This window comes from Pelodiscus sinensis, chromosome 8, assembly GCF_052426305.1.
Source record: "Pelodiscus sinensis isolate ZL-2025 chromosome 8, ASM5242630v1, whole genome shotgun sequence".
In the NCBI taxonomy this organism is placed as follows: domain Eukaryota; kingdom Metazoa; phylum Chordata; order Testudines; family Trionychidae; genus Pelodiscus; species Pelodiscus sinensis.
This window is the reverse complement of record NC_143059.1, coordinates 40,410,384-40,423,366: the sequence shown is the minus strand read 5'-3', so window position 1 is coordinate 40,423,366 and position 12,983 is coordinate 40,410,384. Positions and strand designations below refer to the sequence as shown.

Genomic DNA, 12,983 nt, shown 5'->3' with positions numbered 1-12,983 from the left:
TGCTCAGGGTCATCACCCTGGATGACATGGAGCCCATCATCACTGGCTTTGCCACCATGGGCTTCCCTAACTGCACGGGAGCCATTGGTGGCACCCACATCCCCATCCTGGCGCTTGACCACCATGCTTCAGACTTCATCAATAGGGAGAAGTACTTTTCCATGGTGTTGCAGGCCCTCATGGACCTTTAAGGCCAGTTCACAGATGTGTACGTTGGTGGTTGGGGAAGGTGCACAATACCCACGTGTTCAGGAACTCCAACTTCTTCCAGAGGATGTATGCCGACACATTTTTCCACTACCACACTATCAGGGTCGGGGACATGAACATGCCCATGTGCATCGTGGGCAATCCAGCCTACTCCTTGCTCCACTGGCTTATGAAGTCCTACACAGGACACCTGGAACCCATGAAGAAGCCCTTCAACACCAGGCTCAGCAGGTGCCGCATCGTTGTGGCGGGTGTCTTCAGCCACTTGAAGGAGAGGTTCCGGAGCCTCCTCACCTGCCTGGACCTCGGCGACCAGAACATCTCCCACGTGGAGGTGGCCTGCTGTGTGCTCCACAACCTTTGCAAAAATAAAGGAGAACCTTTCCTGTCAGGGTGGGGGCACAGGGGCTGAGCGGCTGACCAGGGCTTTTGAGCAGTCGGGCACCTCTTCCATCTGGCAAGCCCATAAAGGGCCTGTGCATATCCAGGAGGCTCTGAGGGAGTGTTTCAGCCAAGGCCAGCCATGAGACTCTCCCAGATCGCCCCACAAGGGGACTCTGCATTGCCTGGATGTGCCTTTCCTCGCACACCTCTTCCTTCCCCTGCCGTCTCTTCCCACCTTCCCCCCATCACCCGCAGATACAATAAACCAGGCTTTTTGTTTTGAAACAATAAACTCAGTCATTTTTATTTGGGGAATATATAAATGGGGAGGGACTGGTGAAAGAACCTAGGAGAGAGGAAAAGGGGCTCAGGGATGGGGCTGTGACTGGTGACTGCCTCAGGTATGTTGGGACGACTCGGCTGCCTGAGAGTTCCCACTGCCTCGTGTGCATCCCTTGGCGGCCTCAGGAGAGTGGGGCTAGGAGGAGAACTGGAGGGGCAGGTGCGAGTGCCGGAGGGACTTGGAGGAGAGCAGGTGCTGGTGCTGGGGGTTAGGGAATGGCAGGTGAGGGGATGTGTCTGGTGGACCGATTGATAGCCACAATCAGGCTTGCCATGGTGGTGGTGATTGAGAAGCACATAGCCTCATGCTGGCAGCACAGCTGCTCCCAGATCATCTGCCTCAGCTCCCAGTCAGCCCGACGTTCCTGGCGGTCCTCCTCAAAGTTCCTGTTCAAGGAATAGAGGCACTCAAGGGGTATGTGTACACTACCACCCTAGTTCGAACTAGGGTAGTTAATGTAGGCAACCGGAGTTGCAAATGAAGCCCGGGATTTGAATTTCCCGAGGTGTACCGGTAGTTCGGAATAGGAAGCCTCATCCGAACTACCTAGTTCATGCCACGTGTAGCCGCGGGCACGGAGTCCGAACTAGCGGACATTTAAAAATGGTGGCGCCTGGCAACATGCAAATGAAGCCTGGGAAATTCAAATCCCGGGCTTCATTTGCAACTCCGGTTGCCTACATTAACCACCCTAGTTCGAACTAGGGTGGTAGTGTAGACATACCCAAGATGTTCTAGCACCAGGTCGTTGCATGGTCACTAGTGCCTGCAGGTCTCATGGGGTTGGGAGGATGGCATGGGAGATATTGCATATTCCCCGCTTGTAGCTTGGCCAGCTGTGAAGAAAAGTGAGAAGAGCAGTCATCCCAGGAGACAGTGTGCACGAAGCCTAGCCCTAATCTCTGAGCCAGCATCAAAGGTCTTAGTTCAGACAATGGTGATGTGCTTTGAGAAAGGCCATTTGCTGCCTAGACAGTGGGACCTGTCCTACAGGGGTACAGATGTCCCAGGAGACCAGCAGGCATGGGAAGGTGCCGACCAAGTGAGGAGCTTGCAGGCAGGATTGGGGAATGGGGTGGCTCAGCCTCCTTTCATGTCCTGCACAGACTGGGTCCGGCAGTGGCAGTGTCCCACAGAGAGAGAACTTCTGTCCCTGCCCACTAGAAGAGAGTGGGGAGGGTGTTGGGGGAAGTGTGCGTGAGTGGCAGATGCTGCTTTCCAGAGTGCTACTGGGGTCCCCTCCTCTTCCTCTCCCTGGCAGGTTCTCATGTAGGAGGCACTGTCCTCCGCCTCGCTGTGCTTGACCAGGAGTGGATGCTACTCGAGAGTGTGGGCATTACCACAGTGCTTGTGGGCACTGCTATGTGTTTCCAGGACCCCATCCTCCTTAATGGTGGCTTGTCGTGGAAAGGTGTTCCACCATGGAGTTGGGAGTAAAGGAGGCCTGTTCAGGAATCTTGTTAGAAGGAGCAACAAGTTCCTGTGTGACAGGTTTAGGGGGCTGGATGCTCCAGACGGGCGCTCCATCTATACCCACATGCACAGGCTGTTGTGCTAGCTCCAGGCCAAAAAAGCTGAGCACGGAGTGTGCAGCCCCTCGTAGCCTGATGCCTCCCCCATGCATGTGTAGGGAAAGTAATGGAACTCACCTGAAGTGTCTTCCCCAGGTTTCTTTGAGGCCTGAGAGACATCCTGGGAAAGTGGGAGGATCCGGCTCCAGGCTTATGACCACCTCCTAGCTTTCAGGCATGGTATCCAGGCTGGACTGCTCCTCCTTGTTCTCATTGTCCTGGTCCACAGCCCCACCCTCCTGGAGGTTGAGGATAGGCATGGCCAGGCCAGAGTCCATGATGGCGGAGAGGTGACTGGCCTCCCTCCAAGGATAGCATCCAGGTGGGAGTAGAACCAGCAGGTCTTGGGTATTGCTCCAGAGCAGGAACTTCATTCCCTGGCCTTGGTGTAGGCCTGGCTCAATTCTCTGATTTTCATGTGCACCTGGTCCAGCATATGTGTGTGGTTCTTTTGGGCCAAGCTGGTGGCCACCCAGCCATAGACATCTGCATTCCTGCACCTGGTGTGGAGATCCTGGAGGTTAGACTCCTTGCCCATATCTCTATGAGATCCAGGATCTCCAGACCAGTACAGGATGGGGCTCTCTTCCATCTGTGGCCAGGGGCTTTAGAGGTGGCTGCTGGTGTGTGTGCAGTGATGGGGGCTCGGAAGGAGTGCTTAGGTCTGCCATGGCAGCCGTGCAGGCAGTGCAGGGTGCTGCTGTGTGGCACAAGTCTAGCAGGACCGGTTTGGTTTCACAAGCCCTTTCCCTTCTGCCTGCAGCTTTAAACCGTGCGGGAAAAGGGAAACTATAGAGTTTTGAGGAGTGTGGACAGAGTGCCAGTGTGAGAAGCCCTGGAGGCCAATTATTTTGAAATAAGCACAGCTGAATGTACACACTGATCCTATTTTGAAATAGCAATTTTGAAATAGGCGTTCTTCCTTGTAGAATGAGAGGTTATTATTTGTCTGTAACAAGCCCATTATTTTGAAATAATTTTGAAATAACAAGCTTGCTGTGTGGACACTTGCCTTGTGGTTTTGAAATAACATGAATTATTTTGAAATAACTCTGTAGTATAGGCATATCCTAAGAAGTATTGTTTTTGTTTCTTTCTTTCAAATATTGATAGTAAATATATTAAAGAAAGCCTAAAATAGATCATTAGTGCAGTGCTGCCTAATATTTCACAATCAGTGGAAGTTAAATACAAGAAAATAACAGCAATCTCATTTTGTTTTAGTACTTGGAGCAGCAGTAGCTGGCATGGCCGAGTCAAAGGAGGATTGAAGGGTTTTCAGAGCTTTATGGTTTCTGATAGTAATATGAGTTTTGTTGAGTTTGTAGAGCTCTTCAAATCTTTCAGGTAAAATCTATTTGTCTAATCACATCACATCAAAATTAGCAAAAGTATTTTAAGAAATAAAGCACAAAATGAGCATTCTTCCTGTATGCTAGTGTTCGAAGCCGCAAGGATCTTAAAGACCTCTTTGATGTCTATGCTGTACCCTGCAATCGATCAGGATCTGATTCTACTCCACTTTATACTAATCTGAAAATTGATGAGAACACCAGTGGACTCCAACCTGATTTAGGTTTGTTAAATTTAATTTCAACAAGAAAATTAGACTTTAGAGAGCTGAACTATTTTAATTATTGACATTTTTTAAAAATTCTGATGAAGTGGGGGAGGCAGAATCAGGGTTTCAATTGACAAAGTGGATTGTCACAGCTCCAAAATGTCTCAGAATGAAAACTTCATATTTGGCCAAGTCAGTAATATTGGGCCAAATCCTGAAGAACTTATTCAACTCTTAATAAAGAAGGAATTCCGCTGATGTAAGTGGGAACCTTGCCTGACTATGACTTTGCTAAGAATTTCAGGAGTTAGTTATTGAAAAATGATTTTTCCAGTGAATACAATTGTTTTTTAATAGTTCAATGTGGTATGAATAATAAAATAGTACTCACCTAATTTAATTAAATATCTCTGAGTGATAAAATGAAACTCTTCAAATATTTATGTTCATATTTTGTCTTTTAGATTTATTGACCAGGAATGTTTCAGATCTGGGTTTGTTCATTAAGAGTAGACAGCAGCTATCAGAAAACCAGAGACAGATATCTGATGCCATTGCTGCGGCTAGTATTGTAACTAATGGAACTGGAGTGGAAAGCACATCACTAGGAATATTTGGAGTGGGCATCCAGCAACTCAATGACTTCTTAGTGAATTGCCAAGGTGAACACTGCACCTATGATGAAATCCTCAGTATTATCCAGGTTTGTAATACAAACATTTTGCAGTACATCTATTCATTCTATAGATGGCTTTGTTTCTTTCTTTTTCCATACATACGTTCTGTCTTTGTCTTCAGAACAGTACCTACTATGTCACCTATATAGAGATTGGATTTCCTCCTTTATAACCACTGCCAATTCTTATCCCCATGAAAGTTCTCTAAACAAGTGTACCAAATCATCCTATTGCGTGATATCAGTGTTTCATTTCTACAGTGTGTCTTACCTCCATTGTATATGGACAGTATGATCCATGTTGAGTTTTGTATCTATTGTATGTTATACAAATTTAATGGCTAGTTACCATAATGTAAATTTTGAGCCCTTTTTATATTTGTCTAATATAATCCAACATTAATTCTGTACTCTATAAGGTTTAACAAAACTTTTATTTTGAACATTTCAGATGTCAAGCAAGTGTGTGCAATATTCATTTACAGTAGGGTTAAAAAATCAAGTTGTTGTGTTGTCGAATTCTGGTAAATACAAGTAGTTCTTCTTTGAGGAGTATTCCTGTGGGTGCTCCACTATAGGTGTCTTGGCACCCTGTGCTTATAATCAGAACTTTTTAGCAGCAGTTTGCCTGGGTGCTGTAGTACACGTGCAGTGCCGCTTGCACCATTGTGAGTGCCATCAATCGTCCCTCAGTTCTTTCTCAACTACTCCAGGCTTGGTCAGAACCCAGCAGCACTCCATGATTCTTTTTAGATAAGATAGTTGTTAGCTGTTTGTTGTTACTGTTTTTCCCTTAGTTTATTTGGGTACCTTCTCTTTTTTCTCTCAATTTTTCTCTCCTTTTCCCTTCCTATTCTTCCCATAGTTAGTTAGAGTAGTTATGAGAAACTCTCCTGGATTTAAGAGATGACTGACCTGCAGAATGTCCATCCCAATATCTGATGGACATGCCCAATGCATTAGATGCTTGGACCAGGAATACTCTCAACATAACTGCCATTATTGAAAAAAAGTTATCATCCAGGTCCCTTAAAGCCACAGATCTGCAATTGAAGCTCCTGACCTTGGAGAAGATGATGAGACCAGTGTTGGAGCTGGTGTCCCAACCCTCTCTATTGTGTATGTTCCTCACAGTGGTTTCGGACTAGGGGTCATTGGCATCGTAGGATCTTCCAGCTAAGAACACTTCCAAGAGAAAGCATTCTTCTTCCACAGCTGAGAGACCGACTAAAAAGATATCCCCTCAGCAGAAGCCTTCATTGGCACCTAAGGTGCAGGTACCTGGCATGTCCGGCATGGACAAACTCTGAGGGGCAGTGCCGAGTAAAGAAGCACGCCCTGCAGCCTCGACACTGAAGCTGAAGAAGACTGTATTGTCAGTACCGTCGACAACAGTGGCACTAAACCTGCGGTCCACTGCAGGGCTAAGAGCCACTCAGAATCATCTGCTCAAACCCCAATTAAGATGGCTCTGTGGCCGCGCACCGGCATCTCTCTGGTGCTGGCACCATCTAAGACTTGAGATAACTCTGCACCGCAGTGGGCACAGGTGACTGCACTATCAGTACGAGTATTTCCTCCGCCCCGTCTTTTAAATACACACTAGGAGCTGGTGGTCACATTGGTACCAGGCACACCACTCTTCAGCACCAATGCTAAACCTACTCTTGAAGGACGAAGTAGACTAGCTTCATCTTCAAGCTCAGCTTCACTGTTCTCCAGTGAGGATGAAGATAAAGAGGAAATGTTCCTTCTCCCCTCACCATTCCTTACTGAAACCATCTTCACAGCTGCAACAGCAACAGCAGCAAGGCCAGCCCCAGATGTGACAGCCATTTCCATGGTTCCCATCCATACCATTTCCATAGTCATGGCAGGGATAGGACCCCTGGGGCCCATTTAGAGCCCAGATGGCAACATCCCAGGCTGCAGCCCAGAGCAGGCCACGGTCAGTGATACCAAAACCACCAGTCTCTGCCAGATTGGATACCACACAAGAGGATGTTGAGGACCTGGAAGAAACACGGGAAAATGACATTCTTCCTCCATCACACATCTCGTCATCCTCTCCTGATGAGTCCATAATGCCCCCCTCCTCCGACTACAGGAGACAACTTTAAATCATTTCAGGACTTGCACAAAAGGGTAGCGGACTCTCTAGACATCTCCGTAGTAGAGGTGCCTCAAGAGCAGCACAAACTCGCAGATATCCTTCAGGCTTCCACTTCCTCCAGAATAGCCCTCCCCATCAATGAGGCTATATTGGATCCCACAAAAATTATTTGGCAGACCCCAGTCTCCATCTCACCAGCTTCTAAGAGGGATGACAGAAAATACTACCTGGCAGCCAAAGGTGCGGAATTCCGTTTTACCCACTTGGCTCCTAATTCCCTCATGGTGAAGGCAGCCCAGAGGCAAGCAAACCCACTTCAAGTCCACACTATACGATGAGGACTGGAAGAGGCTGGACATTCTGTATTCATCAGCATCACTACAATTCAGGATCGCAAATTACTTAGCCCTACTTTCAAAATATACGTATAATCTTTTTGATGGGGTGAAAACTTTTATTGAACATCTACTGGAGGATTACAAGACATCATTCAGGGCCAACCTTGACGAAGTAGCCCTCATAGCCAACCTTTACAAGCCTTGTTGGACTCTGCTGACCAAGCATCAAGATCCTTAGTGACATCTGTCGTCATGTGCAGGGCCTCCTGGCTGCACCTCTCTCGGTTCCCGACAGAGGTGCAAAATACACTTGAGGACCTCCCTTTTGAGGGTCAGAAGTTATTCTCTGCAACTATGGATGCATCCCTGCATATGCTTAAAGATTCTCAAACCACACTCAAAACCTTGGATATGTATGACTCTCAGCCCAAGAAGAAACCAAACTGCCACTACACGCCTTGAGCTAGGTCCTTGTTCTACTCTGCACAATAGAGATAGGACCTGAGGCACCATCAGAGACAGCAGAAAAGGAGACAGACCCATAATCAAACTGCCGCATCCCAGCCTGCAAATTGGTCAACCCCCTTCCCTGTCCCTCTTCAGGGACCCCTCTCACGAGACTCTCCAGCAACAGGAAATAGACAAGCTTTTCCTAATGAGGGCAATAGAGGTAATACCATCAGCTCAGAGAGGAAAGGGCTTTTATTCTTAATACTTTCTCACTCCAAAAAAATCAGGAGGTTGGAAACCCATTTTGAGCCTATACAGGCTAAACAAGTACCTAAGATGACAACACTTTACCATGGTAATGCTGGCGAAGGGTAATTCCATCATTCGAGAAAGGAAACTGGATGTCGTCCCTTGACCTACAAGATGTATACTTGCATACTTCCACATCACAATTTGATCATCACATAGGAAATTCCTCAGATTTACCCTAAGAGACCATAATTACCAATCCCAGGACCTTCCCTTCGGACTATCCTCTGCTCCAAGAGTGTTTTAAAAAATCCATGCGGTGGCCATAGCCCACTTGAGGAGATCCGGAGTAATAATCTTTCCATATCTAGATGATTGCTTGACAATGGCTCCCAAGAGCTTACAGATAAACACCCAGAAGTCACATCTCATTCCATCCCAGGAGCTGGAATTTACAGGTGCAATGCTGGACTGCATACAGGCACAAGCCAGACTGCCGATACAGCACTTTCAGTCATTGGCCATACTGACCCAAACAGTCATCGACAGCCCCATGCAGCCTGACTACACCTGCAATTACTTGGCCACATGTTGGTGTCAACATACATGGTCCCTTATGTCAGATTGAACATGTGATGCCTTCAAGCATAGCTCCACACTTGCTTTCAACCACACAAGCACCACCTGAACTAGCTTCTCAGCCCACCCAAAGAGAATGAAAGAATCGCTCCACTGGTGGTTGCAAGCCAACAATCTTTGCAGGGGAAACTCATTCCAGCAACCTCCCTCCTCTGTATCCATAACTACAGACACTTCCCTGGAGGGCTGGGGTGTACACACAACCGAGAACAGCATTCAGGGAAGATGGTCTCCTTCAGAATCAGCATTCACATCAACATTTTAGAGCAGGGATAGGGAACCTAAGGCCTAGGGGCCAGATGCAACCCCTGGCTTGCCTGGATCCAGCCCCTGAGGCTTGGGACTCCTCCCTAGTATTGGAGATCCCATGTTGGTTCTTTAAACCTTCCCCCTCTCCCATCCCTCTGTGGGGATGAAGCATACAAAATCTACTAGCCTGGGGCCCCTTAGGCTCGGGTGCATGAGGGGAATGTGGGGAGTGTCTTTCGCCTTTTCAATGGGGGGCGGCATATCAATGAGGGTTTGTTTAGCAGGGGTTTTGCTTCTCACTTGTATACGGCCCCTGAATGTTTTTTCTGTGGGTCAGCAGCCCCCAACCCAAAAAAAGGTTCCCACCTCTGTTTTAGAGCTGCAGGCAGTCAGAAAATACTGTGAATATTTTCTTCTCCTGATTTGTGGCAAGTCAGTGAAGATACTCACAGACATCTCAGGTTGCATGTTTTATATAAATCAGCAGAGTGGAGCCAGGTCCTACCATCTGTACAAAGGGGCTATAGCCTTGTGACAATGGTGCATTCATGTGAACATATTGGCAGTCTACCTCCCAGGAAAAGAGAACGTGACCGCGAACCATCTGAGCTGACTATATCATCAGAAATATGAGTGGGAGATCTACCCTAAAGTCCTGCATTCTGTCTTCCAGAAGTGGGGTTTGTGGACACAGACTTATTCACTACAGCTGTGTCCAGACTCAGGGGTTTTTTCGAAAAAAGTAGCCTTTTTTCAAAAAAACTTCCCCTGCGTCCAGACTCAAGCTGCGTTCTTTCGAAATTAATTCGAAAGAACGCGGCTTTTCTTTCAATGGCGGTAAACCTCATTTCACGAGGAAGAACGCCTTCTTTCGAAAGTTCCTCTTTCGAAAGAAGGCGTTCTTCAATGTAAATAGGGCTTCTTCAAAAGAGAGCATCCAGACTCACTGGATGCTTTCTTTCGAAAAAGCAAGCCGCTTTTTCGAAATTTCTCCGTGCAGTCTAGACGCTCTCTTTCGAAAGAGGCTCTTTCGAAAGATGCTTTCGAAAGAGCCTCTTTCGAAAGAAGCCTGCAGTCTAGACATAGCCTACATTTCTCAATGCAAAATGCCCTAAGTACTGCTCCAGAGTGGATCTGGGCAAGAACTCCATGGAAGATGCCATGCTGGTCAATTGGGCTCACAACCTAGCCTGCACGTTTCCACCTCTTCCACATCTCGACAGGGTGATACAGAAAATAAGGCAGGACAGGTCCAGAGTCATTCTGATAGTGCCTGCCCGGCCCAGGCAGACCTGGTTTCCTTACCTGTCACAGATGTCAGTTGCTCCTCCAATTCATCTCCCGCAGTTGATAAACCTCCTGTCCCAGGATCAGGGTCACATTCTCCATACGGATGCTAAAAGACTCCATCTCAAGGCCTGGCTCCTGCAGGATTGACTATGCATGACCTTAGCTATTTGGAAGAGGTCTGTATCTTAATCATGAACTGTTGTAAAGAGAGCATTAGGAAAATCTATGCTCAAAAGTGGCACCATTTCCTTGTGTGGGCCATTCACAAGGCACTTCCACCTCACACAGTACTGCTACCGATTGCTGGAATGCCTTCTTTCTTTGAAGAAACAGAATCTTTCTTACTCATCAGTTAAAGTACACTTGGCAGCTATTTCTAGTGAACATTGCTCCACACTATTTTTTCTCGCCTGATTATGAGAAAGTTCTTGAAAGGCCTCTATAATGTCTTCCTCTCTGTGAAACACGTTGCTCCATCCTAGAATCTGAACTTTATCCTTAGCACCTTGACTGTTTCCTCATTCAAACCAATGGTGACGTGGTGGTCTCTATCACACCTTTCCATGAAAGTTGCCTTTCTATTGGCTGTCACCACAGCAAGAAGGATTAGCAAGCTCATCACACTCATGGCTAACCCTCCCTTTATAGTTCTATAAGGACAAAGTGACCTCACCCAAAATTTCTTCCTAAAGTGGTTTCCCAGTTCCACCTCAAGGAATCCTTATACTTACCTGTTTTCTACCAGAAGCCTCATCCAGACACCAACATGGCTTGCCTCCACTTCTGCCGAGCTATCACCTTTTATTTGGAAAGAACAAAACAGTTTAGATGTTTCTTGAGGTGTTTTCTTTCCATATCAGATCACTCTAAAGGACAAGCGATTTCCAAACAGAGACTTTTCAAATAGGTATCAAATTGCATCAGAGCCTGTTATGCGATCAACAGTTTCACCTCCAAAGCAATCACGTGCCCACTCCACCAGATCAGTGGCTGCTTCTACAGCTGTCTTGCATAATGTGCCTGTCTTTGATATTTGTAGGGCTGTGACATGGGCCTCTATACATACATTTACAAAACACTATGCGATAGATAGCTATGCCACACAATGCACTAAGTTTGGAACGGCGATCCTGTCCGCCACATGCAAGTCAGATCCAAAGCCCCTCCTTCCAAATTCTCAGGGCACTGCCCCATAGTCACTGATAGTGAAGTGCCCATAGGGAAACTCCTCAAAGAAGAAAAAAGAGGTTACTCACTCACTTCTTTGAGATTGGTGTTCCTGTGGGTGCTCCACTACCCTCCCTCCTCTCCACTGCTTTGGAGTTGTAACATCTCTTCTCAGTAGAAAAGGAACTGAGGGACAGTTGACGATATGCGTGTGTTGGCACACCCGCTATAGTGCGAGCAGCAGCATGTGCCAACACCCAGGGGTACTGCTGCTAAAAAGTTCCGATTATAAGCCCCTGGGGGCCAGTGGAGCATCCATAGGGACACCCGTCTCAAAGAACACCAGTTACTGCACAAGGTAAGTAACTTCTTTTTTATTTACTTTTAGACTATGGCACTATTATGTATAAGAATAAGAACATGCATGATTTTAAACAATACTCTAGATCAGTGTTTCTCAAACTGTGGTCCCTCCGCAAGACATCTCCAGGGGCTCCGCAAGGTTGACAAACTGGAAACATTGATAGGTACAACATATACAATCAGTGGACCACTGGGGCTCCGCATACATTTTTACACGTGTAAAGGGCTCCGGAGCCCAAAAAGTTTGAGAATCGCTGCTCTAGATCAACATTCTACATATTTAGCTCTACTGTATTATTCATTTTACATATTTCATTGTGTTTGCCAACTCCCATAACTACTATCAATACAGCAAAGACACTTCTGAATGATATTCAGGCTGTATAAATACATTTTTCAGATGCCAGCTCATGAGTTATATGTACAAACTACATTGTAAAAACTGGATTAAAGCCGTTTACCTAAAGAATGCTTCTTCTGATCAATATAATGTCATTCTTTTACTGTTTCTTACAGAAATTTGAACCCAGTGTCACTATGTGCCAGCAGGGGCTACTATCATTTGAAGGATTTGCAAGGTAATTAACGATGTATGAAGTTAACATACATGTGATGTTATTTGTGTGCATTTTGCTAAATATTCATCTCCAACTATTATTTCTGCGCTTTTAGGTTTTTGATGGACAAAGACAATTTTGCTTCAAAAAATGATGAGTCACAAGAGAATGCTGAAGAGTTGCAACTACCACTATCATATTATTACATTGAGTCTTCACACAATACTTACCTCACAGGCCATCAGCTTAAAGGAGAATCCTCAGTAGAGCTTTACAGCCAGGTACAGAGAGTTAGACCATTGCATTGTTTTCAGAATGAATTTGTTTGTTTAATTAAGAAGTCACAAAAACATGGCCTTTTTGTTTGAAAACCCAAATGTTCTGAGCCCCTGCTTATAAAACATAGGAAAACATGATGTGTGGGAAAGCTGCCTGTGTGCACAGTTGTGCTCAAATGCTTTTACTAAGGCAAAAAAAATGGCTTAGCTTGAGATTCACAGCAGTTAGACACTAGTCATTCTGACCTAACTTACTAAAATTAGACTTTCCCACAGGAAAGACTGATCTATTATGTTAGTTCGTTTAAATGTCAAAACACCATTCAGATATTATACATTGTACTGTACTGAAAAGACAGATTTCTAATGAAAACATCACTCCTGACAATATACTTCTAGGAATATTAAACTATTTATCAAACATTTTGTCTGATTGGTAATGAACCTGGAAAGACTGATTTCTTTTTATGGGTTTTGAGTGTATATTTTTATATGTATATTCAACAAATGTTGCAGAAAACATGAAACTTCCTGTTATTGGGATT

The 12,983-nt window shown here is 45.8% G+C and overlaps 1 protein-coding gene across 6 annotated transcripts in view; it reads left to right on the top strand.

Moving 5' to 3' along the window:
* The window catches only part of PLCE1 (phospholipase C epsilon 1), a 379,433-nt gene that overhangs the window by 318,581 nt on the left and 47,869 nt on the right, over window positions 1–12,983 (top strand). For all 6 annotated transcript variants that reach the window (XM_089780165.1, XM_089780164.1, XM_089780162.1 and 3 more), the window contains 5 exons: window positions 3,733–3,855; window positions 3,948–4,084; window positions 4,534–4,772; window positions 12,120–12,181; window positions 12,276–12,441. In XM_089780165.1, coding sequence (XP_089636291.1) covers window positions 3,733–3,855; window positions 3,948–4,084; window positions 4,534–4,772; window positions 12,120–12,181; window positions 12,276–12,441 — 727 coding nt within the window. The remainder of the gene's footprint in view (window positions 1–3,732; window positions 3,856–3,947; window positions 4,085–4,533; window positions 4,773–12,119; window positions 12,182–12,275; window positions 12,442–12,983) is intronic.